Below are 18,451 nucleotides of genomic sequence, written 5' to 3'. Positions count from 1 at the left end.
CCTGCTGAAGGTCTCCCATGCATCTCCTCTAACACTGGGGTCCTTCCCCTGTAAGCAGGCAGGGTTGAGCTGCCGAGGTCAGTCCCAAATGTGTTCTCGTATTTGTCCTTAATTAATCAGACTCACAGAATCCCATGCTGGAAGGGACCTCAAGGATCACCTGGTCCAACCTTTATCAGCAAAATCATTGAGAGCTCACAGGGTCAGGCAAGGGGTCAGGCACAGGGTCAGCCCAATATCTGTTGGAAGCCAGGTTTGTGACAAGACTTTGAATCTTTGCTTTTTAAGGAATCTTTGCTGCGAGGGACACTAGGAGACAGGGAGGAGCTGGGTTTGAAAGTCAAGAGCCTTCACAACTGTCAAAGAAACCATTGGTTTAGCTCTGGTTTTAAAAACCAGTGTGTTTTGAGTCCCTCACCCTTGTGAAACCTGTCTGCAAGAGAAAGGGTAAGTGCGCTCGTACGAGCAGGACAGTAAGATGCTCACCCAGCTGCACGAACCCAGGACCAGGGGTGCTACAAAACCCGAACAAACAGCCCACAACAAAAACACACAAGTGCTTTTTTTTCCCCATTTCTGCCTTGATTTCAACACTTTCCTGATCCAGGACTTCCTCTCAGGGGGCTCCTTGATGCGTGTCCCTACTTGGACTAAATATTGAGCCTCAGGATCTGTTTCTAAAGGGATTTTCTTTTTATGGAGAAGGTAATGACAAGAGAGGAGACATCTTTCTTGAGACTACTGTTGGAGTCCTTTTTTTTATATAAAACTATTAAGGTGATAAAAAGGTGTTAAAAATGGTCATTGTTAAGGATGAGAAAGGACAATGATAAGGAACATGATACACTGAGCAAACCTTTGAGTGGATGCAAGAGTGTCTACTGATCTACGCCACACGTGGACATGTGGTACCCACGCAAAAACTTCACCTCCTGTAAGCTATCTAGAAGAGAAAGAAGCTCCTGTTTTACGTGAGCTCTGCGAAGAAAAAGTCATTTCAAACCCCCTGTTTAAGGGGTCGGTCGTTAACTGCTGACTACAACGATCTGAAATCACGAGATGCCAACAGCCGGCGGGATTTAAAAGGGTCGCTGTAACTCGGTGAGCTAATGGCTAATCTTTCATCTTCCTACCTGCACACAGCATGCAGCCACCTTAAAAATGTAAAGACTGTCCCAGCTCCTTCAACGCGCATAATAATTCCTTCTTTGTAAAATATTCAGAGGGCTTTGGAGGGCTGAAGCTCGGGCGAGGGAAAAGGATGATATGTTCTATCTGCATATGACAAGGCAGAGGAGCAGGAGAGGAAGCGGTGAGGAAACCCTACTTCCATTTTCATCCAAAATTTATTTAAAATTTACTCGACTTCCTCAGTTAATTCATCTTCTTCCAGCAACTTTAATCCTTAAATGGTTATTGTTAAAAAGAAGTTTGTATTCCCTCAAAAGACAAGAGCAGAAGAAAATGACTTTGTCATATCTGACTGGTTCGGAAAATATAAAATCCAATTCTGAAGGAGTGCAGATAAGGGAAGAGCTATGGAAGAGCCATCAGCTTAGCAAACACTAAATAATGAGGAATGCAGAGACTGCCCAGCATGATAAAGCACTCCATTAGCAAGACTGTTTTCAAATGAGCGATAATTGTGGCACATCCACAGCAAAAGGTTATTGAATTTTTATCTCCGGGAAGGAGCCTTCTGACAGCCTCACCAAAAAGCCACCAACAGGCAGTCTCCTTCTGAGGATTTCCCAAACCATGTCCACACCTGCCCAGCTCCATCCTGTGCCTTCTGAATACTTAGAGCCTATAAATGGCCCGTTCGCAGCCAAGCAGGTTTTGCTGGAAAAGCCACCAACTTCCGACAGGGAAGAAGTACAGGGACACCACCACCGTGTCACGGATTTGTTGGTGAGGATGGTGTTTCTGGCATTGCACCAAAAATTCTGGTCCCGGTCGCATCACTTTGATGACAACGTGTGTGAGACCAAGATTTAATCTCACGTTGCTGGGACAGAAAAGAGAAACGATCAAAGGGCTGGACGTGTGTTCTCATGACGCACTGGCCCAACGTGTGGTAAGGGCGGAAGAGGAACCCCCACCACTGCTCCCAGTTAATGATACCAATGCTCTTGCTCCAGCATAGACACTTCAAATGCAGCATCTAGTCCAAGGAAAAAAATAGAGCAGAAGAGAGGGTTGCTCAGAGGCAGGTAGCAGCGACGACCTGCCCAAAGTCAGCTACCAAAGAGCAAAGCCGCGCGACTGACGGCCCGTTGGCTTGTGCACGGCGAGCCACGGATCCCAGTTGCATTGAACTGGATTGCTTGGGTTTCACACGGACACGTCTTAAAGTCAAAGTTACCGACGGCAAAATGACTGAAGTGGCTGCGCTTAGGACAACCTGAACCTGCACTGGTTGAGCTTCAGTGCGCGGCAGAACCCCCCTCTACTGAGACTGACTTTCAGCCTGTTATTTGCCTTCCTCCCTCCTCCCTCTGATGCTCACTGACTTGCTCTGGCTTGTAGCGATGAGATGCTCAGAAATTCAGATGATCAGTCCATGACAGAAAAGCACAAACTCGCCCTGTGACAGCCGAGCGTTACGGCACTAACACTGCGCGACTCTTTGAAACAACAGAGAGGTTTAACGTTTCCTCCTCCTCCCAGCTCCGTCCAAGCACATTTGAATTGCTCTTCTCCCGCCCCGGTGGGATGGAAAGAGCCATCTCATCTCATCTCATTTCTCCTCTGCTGTTCATTGCACTCCCTGTACATCTCCGTAGCTTGCTGGATGTGTACATAACGTCTGGCTCACGCCACCTCCTCTGCCCCACGGCGTCCCTTCTCTCCTCCCGTACAGATCGCAGGCAGCTCTACTGATGCTCCATTTAAGAGATGGACTCCAACAGGTGTCGGCTATAACCACCAGGTCAACAGCCTCCGTCCTTTTCTAACGCTGCTCGTTCTTCCTCTTGGTTCAGAAACTCCAGGCATTTATGTACAGACATTTTTGTGCACCACTATGAAGTTATTACAAAGGAAGATGAATTTTTATTGTCAGGAGGACATTGCCAAGTGAAATATTACGCTTTGTACTTTAATGTTTATTCACTGCTGTGTGTAACGGCCTCTCCGAAGCCTGAAAGTCACGCTTGTGCCCTTTCCTGTTTGGAAAATATTGATTTATTCAAAAATTGGAATTTCTACTAGGACTGAAATTATAAATTAAGTTTTTATTTTTCGTAACTTTGACTGTCAGAGCACAACTCCTCAGCCCCCAAAACTACTCCCAGTAACTAAAGATGTGTGAATAAATATTTAGCTACTGAACTTTGACAGCATTTTCCGATGGGTTTTGTTTTCCTTTATTTTTTTTTGTCATTTTCGGCAGTACACCCTGCGAGAGCACAGCAATTCCCCTTGTCACTCAAGTAGTGGGAACTCAGAGTATGGGCCACAGGAATATTATTTAATACCTGTAGCATTTGGGGTCTTTAATATTTAGCTGATTGTATAATCTTAATTAACCTTCTGGATCCCAACAAATCGATCGCACATGGAGGAAAGAGTTTGTAGGTCCTGCTCTAGAGCAGAGTTAAAAGCCATAGGAAGGACTGACAGCCAACCAGAGATGCTCTGCTGTGGAGGGACAATTATTTTAACGGACATATAACACTATGTCTTTTATTTGGCACCAGCAAAGTTCCCCCATTGCTTCCCAGAAAATGAGGCTGAGGTGATTTTCAATGCCAAGTTCCCACGAGGGCTCGGAAGGTCTGGCTGCCCACAGTCCTGCTCCTCTGTGGGTACCTGCCCCCAGGACACCGCTCTGCGTTTGCATGACAAACTGCAGAAACGCCCTGTGGCCTCACCACATCCCCATGTGTCCTGGGAACAGAGAATCACAGAACCACAGACTGGTTTGGGTTGAAGGGACCTTTCAAAGCTCCTCCAGCTCAGCCCCCTGCAGGGAGCAGGGACATCTGCCCCCAGAGCAGGGGGCTCAGAGCCCCAAGGGCCAACCTGACCTGCCATGGGGCCAGCGATGGGGCTGCTGCCGCCTCTTGGGGATCCCACCGAGCTGTGTGGATTTTTTATGCAATGCTTTTCTCCTCCTCTGCTCCTCATCTACAGCTCAGCGCAGATGCCTCCTTCTGCACCTGAGGCAGCTGCATTTAACATAATCCCTAGACAACGGGGGATGTTCAATATTTGTAAAACACATGGTATTTTATTACAGGCATCTAGGGCAATAGGAAGGGCTTCAACAAATGCACCACCACCTCCCCAGGGTCAGCCTGTGGCACAGGACAGCTACTGGGAATGTCTTGGCAGGCAGGTGAGACCCAAAGCCCTGGCCCGAGGAAAAGCTTAACCCCATGTCAGCTGAGCTGTAGGTGACTCCTCGCGAGTCAATGACAGTGGAAAGGTGTCGGTGGAAAGCAGCAGAGCTGAGTTCTGCTTATGCCGAGCTCTAGTTCTGGGGCACAACCCTCCTCTGAACGTGACCCTGTGCAGACAGTGCCAATGACAGCGGTAGGAAGAGAAGCAACGCTAATCACGTCTCCAGCACTTTCCAGACAGAAAAAAATCACTATTCCCCAAGGGACAGAGCAAAAGCTGAAGCACAGAGAAGCAAAACAATCTCACAAAGGTAGTGCAGGTGATCCTTGACAGCCAGGAGCAGAAGTGGTGTCTCCAGGCTCCCCTGCCTCTGCCCTCCTGGCACCTCGGTTCACCACGGGTTGCTTCTGCCTTTGCAGGCTGAGCATCAGCGCCCCGGTGGCATGCACGTCAGGGCCCTCCTCATTAAGAGCTGTTCAATCGCTCTACTGAATTTATAATACACACATACTTTTAAATATTCAGCGGTCTAGCAGTGCTTTAAAGAAGATGAAACCTGTCTCGGCACTGATACCTGCTCCTGTGCTATGTCATTAGCAGGGACAGCTGAAAAGCTCAAGTGTTGAAAGACCCTTTAGAGCTTCCGCTAGAAGTGATGCTCCTGGCACCCTCACGTGGTGCCCACCACAGCCTGAGCAGATGTCACACCGCAGCATTCACTAGGAAGAAAGAGCTGAAGCTGCTTTGCTTTCTGCTTCCCTCTGACACAAACCCGCTTTGAAATCGAGAACAAAAGATGCCCACTCCTGCTAAAATCGCAGATTTACGCGGGTTTCCAGTTCTAAGACAAAGGTTCTCCCACGGGGGCTACTTACTCTGGGTGGCTGAGAGGTTGGAGAAGGCTGCCTTGGTGCGCCCTGCCAACCACTCCAGGCTCTCGTGCATGTTGGCCAAGGCCTTGAGGTCGCTGACGTCCCGCAGGATCTCCTGTTGAGGGATGAGTTTATCTCCCAGGTTGCCAATGAGAACTTCTGACTCTTTGCCGAAAGCAGCTCTGAAACACAAACCAAAGGCACCCTCAGAAACACAGCGCAGGACAGCAAGGGAGAGACACCAGTTACACCATGGAGAAGGTCCAACCACCCAGTGCAGGACCGTTCCAGTGGGGGTTCTCAAGATCATTGTCTGGTGGAGATTTTGAGCTCTCATTACAGTGAATAAAATATTCTGCAGTTCATGACACTCTGGTTCAGGGAGGGTTTTTTTCTATCCTTCTCCCCTCATTTACAATCTCTGAATTTCACTTCATAGTTACAAACTTCATCCCAATCAACTCCCACACCTCTTCCCCCCTGCCCAGCATTTACACCTGGCTGAGGCATGCGGGTGATTTCCCCGTCTCCCGTACAACTAACGCACCTGCAGAACTTTTAATCATCCCTGATTTTCCAATCCCTGCTTCACTTTTCCCCCCCCACACCTATCACAAGAAATCTCCCCTGAAACCCGATGGCTTTTCACGACAAAGTGACAAACAGATGATTTTGAATATCCATCTGTTCATTCTTGCCCTTGCACAGAGATAGCGCCTGGTGAAAAATGACGACCAGGACCAGGACCCAGAAAGCTGATAAAAGCTCTTCAAGACGTGTAGCTGCTCACTCCACTGTCACGCCCCATCTTTGACATTCGGGTTTAGCTTTCCCCACACTGAGAATCACCTGTTGGCAGAGACCTTCAAGATCATCGAGTCCAGCCATTCCCCCTGCGCTGCCAGGGTCCCTAAGCCATGTCTCCACACAGAGCACATTTGATCATGCCCCAGAAGTATTTGCATGAGAAACATTCTCATTGCTTTCGCAGGCAGCGGAGGACACTCCGGCACAACTTTTTGTGCACCATTAGGATGGAGAAAATCAGGACACGGTTCTTACATCTAATTACAGCAGCTCCTGCCTGAAACCAAGTGCATTTCATTGAAAGACTCTAAGCGACGGCACATTTCCCGTGGTCCTCAGTACTCTCTTCCCATCATTAGTTGCTCTTTTTGTTATGAATTTGCATTCCACTTGCATTCGACTTTGTGAGTCTCCACTTCCTGTCATTAGCTCTTTTATGAACTTACAATGAGGAATCATGCTGCTGAGCATAATAGCTGCAACGAGCTGCAGCAAAATAATCCCATCAGTGGGGGTTTATACACTATCTAAGCAGTTTTATTGCCAGCTTCTCCCCAGATTTGTGGGTCTTCACTGTCACTTGAGAAGAAAAAAAAAAAAGAAAGAACCCCGAAATGGTTTTAAATTGCTCAATTGAATTCATTAAAGGCAAGAAATAAAAATAGCCTTCATTAAAAAAATCTCTTTGAGGATTTTCTTCCGCTTGACAATAAAAATCACGTTGCCTTAGGCTGTATCCCGCATACTATGGTTCAGGAGGAATCCTCCTCTGTGGGCTGTGTCTGAGGAGTGACACGGGACCATCTCCAGCTCCACTGGACTGTGGCAGTGGTAACTCAGCTGTTCCTCCTCTCTGCCAGATGGGGTTAATTTTGATCCGTTCTGGCTATTGGAAAGATGTTAAATCCTTTCTGAACTTTGGGAAAGCCCTTAACAAGCCTCCCTGACCAGGCATTTCTTAGTCATAGGAGGTTACAAAGCTTTGGGGAGTGAGGACAGATGAGAGACTCATCCAAAGTCCAAAGGGTCTTTTGAAGGGCACGGTTGAACCTTGTTTGGTAAAGCAAGGTCATTCTTTGAAGTAAACCGAGTTAGTGTCTTCTACAGCAAACGTGAAGCACCTCACTTAGCTCTGCCCACCTACAGACACCCAGACACCCTCCTCTGTTCCTGTGGAGCAGAGGAGGTTTCATCGATACGGCTTTTCCCCCCCAACCAAACCACTCCTGTTGACTCCGACTCTCAAACCCCACCGGCGGTCGCCATCAATCACTCGGAAAAGTGAGAAATGAACATTTGCTGCACTTCTACTTTCGTTAACTCAGCTCTCCAATACAAACTGCCGTAGAAGAAGCACTTTTCTGGGAACCGCAACTTGAGAGCTGTTAAGTGAGGAGTCACTACTGCACCGCTGCCCACAACCGTGATTAAAAATTCAGTTTTATGGCAGGGACAACTCTTCTGCCTTCCCACACGCAAGGAGAAACAGTTTTGGCTCCGCTCTGGAAGGATGGCCTGGGCATGAATAATACAGTGCTTGCAGCGAGCCTGCGAAAAACCTATAGAATACAAAGCGTGGTGTATTTCCCATGTTTGCTCGTGGGAGGAATACAAATAAGGTCGTTTACGGGAGGCTGTGCTCTGAACTGGTGTTGGGATCAATGCGATTCTGCCACGCGCTCTAAAACAACAGAAGTTTGTATCAAAAGGGCAGCAAATACCTTTAACTGTTTCCTTTAAAACACAACCTTGACTGCAGAAACGCCAATCCGCTCTGGGGCACAAACCGACACCTTTAACAGTGACAACCTGCAGCAAGGAACTCCCTTTCAGAAGATAACTTTGAGGAGTTCTGGTGGACTGCTGTAATTTCTGTTTAAACCTGCTGTTAGCAAACATCTCCCTGAAGCAAACCTTCGCCAGCGTTCTGGTGCCTGCCTGCAATAATATTCACTACACGCCTTCCTTTGTCTTCATAAAATCTGCAAGGCTGAACACTTAACGGGAAGGATGTAAACCCCCAGATAAACAGAATATCCAGCCTTCACTCTGCTCTTTTGGACACTGCATTAAAACAGCATCTTCAGACCTTTGATTCCCACACAGTTTCCCAGCCAATACTCGTCGCATTTGTATCCAAACCAGAGCCGGCACGCACAAAGAGATCTGCAGCCACCTTCTGCGTTTAATTTACGAGGTTTTGATGGGTCAGTGATGGTATTACCATGGTTTTGAAAATTCAATTCCCATCCTGCCTGACCCGTGGAGTTTGCTTTGGATTGTGCCAAAGCTTCTGAGACCAACAAAAGATCCTGTAACTTGTGGTGAGCACCCAAAGATGGGAATTTCCAGCCATGGAGATGACAGATTTTAGAAAGCGAGAAACCCTCATAACCAAGTTGTTCCTAACAGAGTGTTTTCCAGAACTGCAACAAAAGGCAACGTTCAAGGCTCCCGCAATCTCTTCAGCTGTCCATATACCCATGCTCGAGACAGAGATTCATACTGCAGGTCAGCTACGCTGCGAAGAAAGCAGACTCGAGTGCCCTCCTCCACTGTCCAGCTGGCTCCTGGGGGAGGTCATTCTTCCTTACCCCGGTCCCTGATGCTGGTGCCACGCCACCCCACTGCCCTTTAGTCTCAAATTCCCATGGGGTTTGTGTGCACCACAGTAGGGTTTGCTCCTAAATCCCCACATTGTCAGAGCTGGCCGACTGCACAGGCTTAATCCTCGGATTAACTAAACACCTCAACTTGCTTCCCTTCGTAAGACCATCTTGATTTCTCTATTTATTTTCCTTTTCAAACACAGCAACCAGCAATGCATCAGGTTTACATCCGCTCTGGTCTCGTGGATACTCTATAGGGTGCAAAGTGCATCCTTGGCATGGAAACAGCAGGGATGGGAGAGGCTGGTGCCCTGGTTCCTCAAAGAAGTCTTCTGCAGGCAGACTGGCTTCCCCCTCCTCTCCTCCAGCACCTGAGAGTAATGGTGATGTTTTTAAGGGATGAGGTGTTTAATAAATTAAACAACCTATTGAGCCAAGCTGCCTGGAAACAGAGGGACTGATGACAACACACGAGGCTTCCCCTCATCCGTATTTCAGCATGGGAAACACTTACGCGAGGGAAGAAAGGCCAGGGAAGAGGATGTGCGATAAATCAAGATGACCTGAGCTACATTTAAGTCACTCTGAACATGTCAGAGCGGGGCTGAAAAGCAGCCAAGTGTCCACATTGATACTGCAGAACGAGGAAGGAGGTCTCTGATGTACCCTTGGCAGCAGCTTTATGTTCACTCACTGCTCCTCTCCCTTCCCTCTGCCAAGAAATTAGTGTCAATTACCCCTTTGGCAAGCAATTACCCCTTCCCGGCCGAGCCAAAAGCTTGCTGGGAGCTTGCAGGGAGCTGGAGGAGACGACACCAAGGGAGCCCCGCAGAGAACATACTGACCCAACAAGGACCTCCTGTCCCTTCTCACCCCCTCTCGACCGCAGACTCTGAGGGATGCTTTCCGCCGAGCGTCGGATGCTTGCAGAGAAGCAACAAAATGAGTTTAAACTGCAGCGGGCAGAAAAATACCCTAAACCCACCTATTAAAGTGTGGACAGGACAAAGATGCTCTGGGAAGAGCTGGCAAAACAAGGATCGCTGCTCACTGTGATCTATCAGAACCACATTAAACTGAACCTCCATGAAACGTGACTGAAAACAGTGACAGGGTGGAAAGCTTGTCACAGAACAACTCGATCGCTACCCGTATAAAGCACTGAAAACCCTTAGAGCGTGTTGTACATCCAGCCTCAGAACATGAGCCACATCAGAACGGGAAGATTACAGTGACAGCATCTGCATTGGTTTCATTGCCCCTTTGCAGCTGCTTTTGGATCCATCGATTTCTCTATATATTTACAGAAATTCCTATAACCCATTTGTTTCCTATTCCTGCACTTGAGCCACAGAGTCAGCCCAGAGACCGCGCTCAGGAACTGCATATAGAAACCACCCAGGCAGACAGATTTTCCCTAGATTAATTCAATGAAATTCCCATTAGGTTCTCACTTAGAAAGAGACAAAAGGTGGTTTGTTGCTTCATCTTGCACCAGAATTTGTTCAACTATCACAAAGAAATCGTGCAAGCACCAAACCAAACAAACCACATGGGCTTTTTCTGCACAGGGAAGCCCTCTGAAAAGATTTGCTGCTGCAAGAACAATAAAACCCGGCCCAGTCTTCCCACAGAAGACGCTGTTTCACTTGTCTCAAAGATTCAGCACCTGAAGGTATTTTAAAAATTCAGCACATGAGGACGCTTTCCGCAGCACATCCAAACAGCATCGTGGTCCTGATGAAAAGCTCCCTCAAAGGCTCCTCAGCAGACAGGAATTCACCCCACCAACGCAAGGTGTCCGGCTTTGAAGGACTGCAGATCTAGCCCATCCTAAAAACGACCCAGATTTGAGGTTCACTGGGATTTGCGAAGCCTTGACAACAATTTCTGCATCTCTATGAGGGACTGGCACAATCGGTGCCAGCGCTCCCCAGCAGCTCCCAGTCTCTGCTGAGAGGTCGCAACACTGTCAGAAAGCAGACGTCGCTAATTGACAATTTTAAGCTGTAACATCACACGCCATCTTCTCGCTTAAATTTATTTGAATATTCTGGTCTTGTTAAGTTTATATTATACGATTTATCACAGCGGACAAGGAAGCGTCTCGGAGTATATTGTGTTGCTCTAATGATGTGATTTAGCAATATACAAGCTTGTTAAAGCAGCAGCTGTTATTAAACCTCTGTGGAGAAGCTGAATCTCCACGTTTCTCCTCTGCCTTTTCCCTCCATCCCCACCACACAGTTCAGGGGCACAAACATTACCCCCAAAAAGTACGCTGGGAGATCTGGACATTGCTGCGCTCGTTTTGTAGGATTAATGGATCTGAAGCTGGGACATCCTCCTTGGATTCAGGTTCAGAATACAGGTAATACTCAAAAAAACCCCAAATCCAGCCGACACCCTCCTTTGCCTTCACAAGACAAGCAAAGGCAGAAGGAAACTTCTCGGGTACAGAGGTGCCCTGCGAAGAACCAGGTGCTCACTCAGTGTAACACCTCTCAGATGAGACTCTTGATAGCAATACGAGCTCATATCCTCGGTGCTCGTGATGAGGCACATTTTCCCGTAGGACCCAAAAAAGAGATGTACAAACCCTTTTCGTAGAAAGGAGCAGACTGTCATCAAATGGAAATGACTCACACCTCCGCTACGCTCAGAGTCATAGTCCCAGCAGAGGGGAAGAAGGTCTACAGTCTGCTGCCAATCTTCCTAAACCACCCTGCCACCCTTTACGATATTGTGAATATAGTAAATAGAGCCTCAGAAACTGGAGAGGGAGATCTTCTATTCTTGAGAAAGAAAGAAACAAGGGAAGAGAGACAGAAAAGCTACAACTGACAGTGGGAGGGAGAGCTAGGAGTGAGAGAAAGGGAAAAGCCTTCCATAAGAGGTCAAGGCTTCAGAAAAGGACCAGGCGGCAGGAGAAACACTATGACAGAAGAAGAGAATAAAAATAACAGAAAGCTCCAAACTCAACACCACAAAACCCACCCACCAGACAGCAGAGGAACAACCTGAGATTGAGCTTTTGATGAACCCCTCGGGCAGTGCCTTCCGGCTGCCCGGAGAGGCGGAACGAGAGAATACCAGCCTACGCCAAGGTAGGACCCGCACTCCACGCTTCTGCCATCGTGGCTCTCCCTCTGCACCAAGGGAAGGATTTGAATGAGCCCCAGCTCATTCTCAATTCTGCTTCCCAGGCCTGCCCAGACTGTTTATTGGCACAACCTGAACGTTATAGCACACTGATCCCTTTGGAAACAGCTGAAGTATTCAAGCTGTGACCAGTCCTAGGAGCTGTGGACCTACCTCCAGAGTTTACTGCCCTCAAGCACCATCAGGGCAAGAGCTCATGGAACCCTTTCTAACTCACTGTGGTGCAAAACCACGCCTCAGACCACTGTAACTCTGGGGCTTGCTCCCAGGGCTAATTTTATTAGGTCTTGTCCAACAGTGACATGTTTCCAAAGCGAACCACGTCTGCACACAGGCTCCACTTCCAGACTGCAAAAACAGAGGATCAGCATCAACAAAAGCAAGGGAAGAGATGAGATGCGAATAAGCCGAGGGGATAGTGTACCTGTCCTGACCAACGCCATTTGGGTCGATGTGGTGATGGATCTGCTGTTGCACAGGTTCCATCCTTTTGGCACAAAGCAAGTGAGGACGAGCATCCTCAAGCGAACAGGAGATGCAGGGGAGGAAGCTGCAGGCAGCTGGAGCACTCTGCAGTCAGGATTATAGAATCAAAGAATCATAGCACAGTTTGGGTTGGGAGGCAGCTTAAAGACCACCTAGTTCCATCTCCTGCCATGGGCAGGGACACCTTCCACCAGGTTGCTCAAAGCCTCGTCCATGGAATGCTTCCAGGGATGGGGCATCCACAACTTCTCTGGGCAACCTGCGCCAGTGTCTCACCACCCTCACACTGAAGAATTCCTTCCTTACAACTTACCTACATTTTTACCCATCCTCACTAAAAAAATCAAAGCAGTGAAAGAAAAAGTCATGTAGGACATGGAGATGCTGGGACGCGATCTTTTGTTGCTTCATTAACTTCAGCCCAAGAATTTGATCCCAAGTTCAGTGTTTGGGAGCTTGCTGGAGTCAAAAGGTGAGAGGAAAATCACCATCCTCCTCCTAACTCAAGTCTGGTGTCTCAGCTCTGCAACCAGAATAATCTGCGTTGTGGTGTGATCTTCAGACCAACGTGGTGTTTCCAGGCAAACGTGTTGCCCCGTGAATTGCCAGCACACCTTCCTCAGCACCCCAAAGACGTGCTTTCCCCCAGGTGCCCTTGCCCCTTGCTGCAGAGCTGCACCAAACCCCAAGAGCTCCTGCTGTAACTCAAGTACAACCGTGGCCAAAGCTCTTTCTACTCTGTTTTTCCTCATCGCAGGCAAACCCGGAAATGATACATCTTTGGGTTTTATCACCAACATATCTGATTCAGTAATGAACTGAAGGCTAACCTTTATAAAGCGATAAGGGCAGCGTATTTCACACTCGCCCCAGTGCCAAATAGCCTTCAGAGCTTTAAAAACTAATTATACAGAGCGAGGCATGACTTTCCCTTCCTTCCTCCCCTTGCCGAGTTCTGAGCTACTATAAAATGCTCAATCAGGTCCCTTTGTCTGGCCAACCACACCGGAATATTAATGGGGAGATTCTGCTAGTATCTTACCCTGCCTTCTGACATCCCCTCGCAAAAGAGAGAGTGGCGGGTTAGGACAACAAAATCAATCACTGTCAACACAGATACGTGTGAGGTTTTATTTTGCAAAGACATTGCGTTTGGATTCTCCTTTTTAATTAAACAAATGAGTTATGGGAAGCCTGGGGAGGGAAGGAAAAATGGTGCACCCGTGTCTCTCCCTGCTACAGCACAAAAGCTGGTGGTCACCTTCCAGGACATACGTAATCTAGCAGCATTCATACAGGGATGCTGCCGAGAACTTCAAGCGCTGCTGTGAGCCTTGGTTTACGTCCAAAAAGAACCAGCTCCCCTGTTACATCAAGCTTAAACCTTCCTTTCCAGGACAGGATGCTTGGTCCTGTCCCTGCTAGTTGAGGAGCGGGGTCTGTGAACACAGGTGGGTATCTTTACATCAAGGTTTTCAGTATCTTGGATGTTTAAAGTGAGAATGCAATGAGGTCTGCCAGACTCGTGAGGTCACATGACCCAATAACCAAGGTATCGCCGGGACCCATTTCCCTTTGGCTCCACTGCAGCGTTCAGGCAGTGATGGCTATAGTGGAATTACTCCCAATTCACCAGTAGTGTCGAAAAGAGGAGAAAGAAGCAACAGCAGCAAAGAAATCATGTTCCTTTGCATTAGGAGAAAGCCTGAAAAAAGTCTGCTTAAATGGAAAGCAGTTGACAAAAAACTGGACCAGCAATCGATGTTATTTTGAAGCTTTCAGGAGAGATCTATACAACCATGCACAGATCCTTGAAGAAGTTTAAGTCACGTCTCCTACCATCAATGGCTAAACCTGGCCCCGATCAGTTATAATCATTTAAATTAATGCTACAGGAGCATTCACACGGCACTCTGGGGAGCTGAGGCTTCACGCACATGATGCACATGATGCTCTGTGCAAACAGATACTGAGAAAACATCTTTGTCCTAATGTCTAGGCTAGAAAAAGACATGTACAGGAGCTTTTCCCAGTGAACTCATCGTAGGTGACCTAATCAGCTTTCCACTCTGATACAAATTCATCAAACACTTCAATTAAGGTATAGAAAAATTACAATACTGGCATAAATTGCATATTAGGATCAAAATGGCACTGCTAGCACCGGATTGAGCTTGGCCATCAGATGCAGGAATTTATACCAGCAAGTTAAACTCAGCCCCAGCTGAGTTTAGCACCCAGCGCTGCATCCATGGGAGCTCTGGTGTCCCACGCTGATGGTTCAGCAATCACAGGAAGAGCCAGGAGGGCATCCCGGCACCTTTCTGGGCCAAGAAACAAAGGATAAATGTGAGGGCAAAGATGGAGGCTAGGACTGAATCGATGAGTCTCAGAAAGCTCAGGGACTGCACAAAGCCCTCGAGGGCTCTGCGTCCTCCCTCTTCCAGCAGCACTGGAGATTTTTTAAAAGACTGGCAAAGCTGATTACCCCCACGGCAGCATGAGCAAACGGTTCTGCGACTAGACATATTTTACACTCTTTGTGGTTCCTCTCTCTAGGCTGCATCACCTCCGCGTTACTGTGCTTCCTTTCAGTGAACACGTAAAATGGCAATCTGGGCAAATTAGACTCGGAATTTTCAACAGCTTTGCTGACTCCTACAGTTTTACAGCCAAATGCCGATCAAGGAAGTGATGAATAGTGATGGGAATGTGCAGACAAGCTTTCTGACTCACTGGGACCACAGAGAGGACCTGTTTCTCCAGGATGTGTCACCGATTCAGAGGCTTAGAGCCGTTTCCCGTGTGCAGGGAAAGGCAATCTGCCTGCTTACGCTGTGCCTGGAGAAGTAGAAACAATGTGGTTTGGGCACAGCAGCTGTCTGTGAACCTCCTCTGGAGGTACTACTATTGTTCATTCCACAGCTCCTGGGGTTGGGACGGAGAGGAAACCCCACCAGGTCATGGCTCAGATGGAGGACAGCTAGGTGACAACACCGCTTTTGGGAACTCCTGCCCAGCTCCACCAGCCGGCCCCTCCATCAGGTCACAGACTGCTGCTCTCTTCATTGCATGGGTGGTGAGAGTAGCATCACCAGCCGGCACAAGGGTCTGCCGGAATTGAAAATCACCCTTTTCCCCCTCCCCAATGCCAATCGCTTTCCTGACTCGGGTCACAAGCACAACTCTTCAAGTAGCCGTGTTAGAGCAACCAAGCGAGCGGAGAGGAGCAGCCAGGGCAGGAACTTCCTCAGCTACGTCCTCCCTTTCTCCTGTCCTTGTTGCATGTGAGAGGCAGCTCTGCTTTCTTCTTCCTCTTGAAGGATAAATAGCTTCAGGATGGTTTATCTACCAATCCATCACATGACTGATAAGCAAAGCCCAGAAACATCTCCCAAACAGATAATTTCCTTCATGATTTCTCAATACCATCAACAGAACCAAACCCAGGCAACGCACAGGACGTTCTCAGCTCAGCAAAGCTGATGCCTGGCTTTAAAATCACGCAGTGTAAAGGCACGTGGACTCAAGCTTCATTACCCCACTTGAGGAACATCTCAACCTCTTCTCACACCTGTGGACGCAACAGCTATGCAAACACAAAGAATTACTTTGTTTGCAGCAGGTTTTACCATTGTTGCTGCTCTCCCTGAAACCCTTCTACAACTTCACAAAATACTGTACCTTATGAAGTCTTCCTCCTCCTCTCTCTTGGGTCTCAGTTGCTTGGGCTGAGCCATGTTGCTCCAGTTAGGCAGAGATTTCAGGAGCCTGCTAATATCGTCATCTTTAGCCCAGGACGCGCTGATCACCAGCTTTTCATCCGACTGCACGATGGTCCTGGGGGAAGGCAGCAACAATCACGTTAGCGTGAAGGAAATCGTCCTTTTCACACAGCTCAGCACAAATTCATTAAAATATTTGTCTCACACAAAGGCACAATAAGTGTTTGGGACAGGGTCCAAAGCGAGGTTCAACAAAGCGCTCGTACAGACAACACTGGTGGACAGGGTATAAAATTCTCTTGAACTCACAACTCTTGATGCACTTTGAATCTTTTAAGGGAAAAACGTCCATATTGTCCCCACCCTTGAAATCATTCAGCTTGCAACCATTTACACAACCGGAGGAGGTTGTTTTGTGCTACAGGAGAGAGAAGGCCGTTTCGCTGTGGCTCATTTGTTCCCTGCAATCTCAATCGAGCTCACCAGCCGCTGCTGATTGTGTTGTGACTGCGACATGGAAACCTGCCCAGGAAGACCTGGGTGGAAGCCACCAGCTCACCGCACACCAGCTGGTGTCTGAAGCAATGAAAGGAAATGAGGGTCCAAGATCTTCTCTCCAACCATCCAAAACCTCTAATAATAGAGATTTCAGCTAAATCGTCTGTATGTGTGAAACTGAATCAAAGACCACAGCAATATTCCAATTATGAAGACTTCCCCTCTCTAATATTTTTGCCAGTGTCACTAATCTGAATTCCTCACTGGTAACTGCAGGACACAAACAGGATGCTGTATCTGGAGGAGTCCGTTAGCTGCGTAATTTCTGTGTTGGGATTGCACATGAGCAACCATCGGCATAATCCTTGTCAATGTTTGCTACTTCACTGGCGCACCGTGACGAGAGCGCGGAAAGTCCTCTCCCGTCCTTGGGTTCTTCAGCAGACAGCAAGGATCTGGGAGGTGTTCTTCTATCTCTTGGAAAAGGCAAGCAGGAGTTACGGATGCAGGCATTTCCTTCTAGATTCCATCAGTGATTTCCTTCTCTGGTGAGCACCTGGAAGACACTTCTTCTTCAGGGTCATTGCATGGTGACTTGTTGGACTGCTTCTCCAGCCCGAGAAGAAACGCTTCCTGTCCACATCACTTAGAGCAAAAGCAAAAGCTTTTTTTTTCCCTGGCCTCTGTAACGGGAACACGGCAAACCCAGCAAACCACCAGCACAGTGTGACTCGAGAAAGGACGCGTGTGAAGAGAGAAGGTCTCAGAGGGCTTGTTTCTAGGGAGAGGCTTAGCTGCAGGTTGACAACAGAAGCAAGATCTCCCTTGTGTGCAGAGACCGATCACCTTCTACTATGCAAAACCACAGAAAAACCTCTCGGACCTGTGTTTCCTGTCAAACACCCACCACCTCTTGCTCACACCTAGAAACAATGTGTTTGCCGTGTCCTACAACGCGAGGGGTTGCAAAAGTGTAAATGCCTGACAGACCTTCTACTGTTACTGTCCCCCAGAAAAAATGGCTTCTCCAGCACAGATCGACAACCTGTGCATCAAAAAGATGCGGAGATCCACCACCGGATCTGTCAACCAAGAACGGGGATTGCTGGATGCTGCGGTATGGACGCGCCTGTGCTGGCTCAGCCCCGGTCAGCTCGGTGCGGACCTTGCAGAGCTGTTTACTCAGCTGCACCCTTCTGGATCCAAGCTAGGACATTGCACGGGGCAAAGAGGTGCTCAGAGGTCACTAGCATTCAGGTGGTGATTTTGGGAAGGGTCCCGCAAGACCTCATTAAAGACCCTGCACATTTCTAAGGAGTTTATTGTGGATTAACTGGTCTCATTTTACGTCTCCTGGAAGATATGTTTTGGTCAATAAATAGAAATAAAAGTAACAACACACTGAGTATGTTTTGGAAAGGAGAACAGTGAAGCAGGCATCGAGATAGGAACCAACACCGATCCATCTCGAAACAGAGCAGGTTACTTCTCTTCTCACCAGCAAGGAGCAACCTATCGCTCCCTCCACCTACCGCCAAGGCAACAAGCTCTGCCCAGCAAGCACGCACCCTGTGTGAAAAGCAATGTCACTTGCACTTACATACCCATTTTCCTTCTCTTTAAATTTCATGTTCAATCTGCCACAGCTGAAAGAACGGATTTTGTTTCCAGCCACAGAAGACCTCGTCATCAAAATTGCAATTTGGCCTTCTGCTGCTGTTAGGAACTTGGTGGTTTTCCACCTATGAAAAAAGGGCTCTTTTCTTCACCCCGATGAAAACCGAAGGAAAAAAAAAGTAAGCTCCACCAGAATCTCTGACATCTGAGATGGAGAAGCTGAATTTGATGGTATCTGGCCATTCCTCTGCCAAGGCGAGACAACTGTTCCATTGGATATATTCACCAGTGCTTTGTCCTCTCCAGATCTAAATGACTAAAGTAAAAG

General features: G+C 48.0%; 1 protein-coding gene across 1 annotated transcript in view; it reads right to left on the bottom strand.

The window, feature by feature from the left end:
• Nucleotides 1-18,451, bottom strand: part of LOC104494733 (exocyst complex component 4) — a gene marked incomplete at its 5' end in the record, with an annotated part of 71,949 nt that overhangs the window by 48,243 nt on the left and 5,255 nt on the right. Inside the window, 2 exons of the mRNA XM_010137601.1 lie at nt 5,223-5,401; nt 15,968-16,123. Coding sequence (XP_010135903.1) covers nt 5,223-5,401; nt 15,968-16,123 — 335 coding nt within the window. The remainder of the gene's footprint in view (nt 1-5,222; nt 5,402-15,967; nt 16,124-18,451) is intronic.

Source organism: Buceros rhinoceros, unplaced genomic scaffold (assembly GCF_000710305.1).
Source record: "Buceros rhinoceros silvestris isolate BGI_N320 unplaced genomic scaffold, ASM71030v1 scaffold13656, whole genome shotgun sequence".
Classification (NCBI taxonomy): domain Eukaryota; kingdom Metazoa; phylum Chordata; class Aves; order Bucerotiformes; family Bucerotidae; genus Buceros; species Buceros rhinoceros.
The sequence above is the reverse complement of the archived record's forward strand: the minus strand, read 5'-3'. Positions and strand labels throughout refer to the sequence as shown.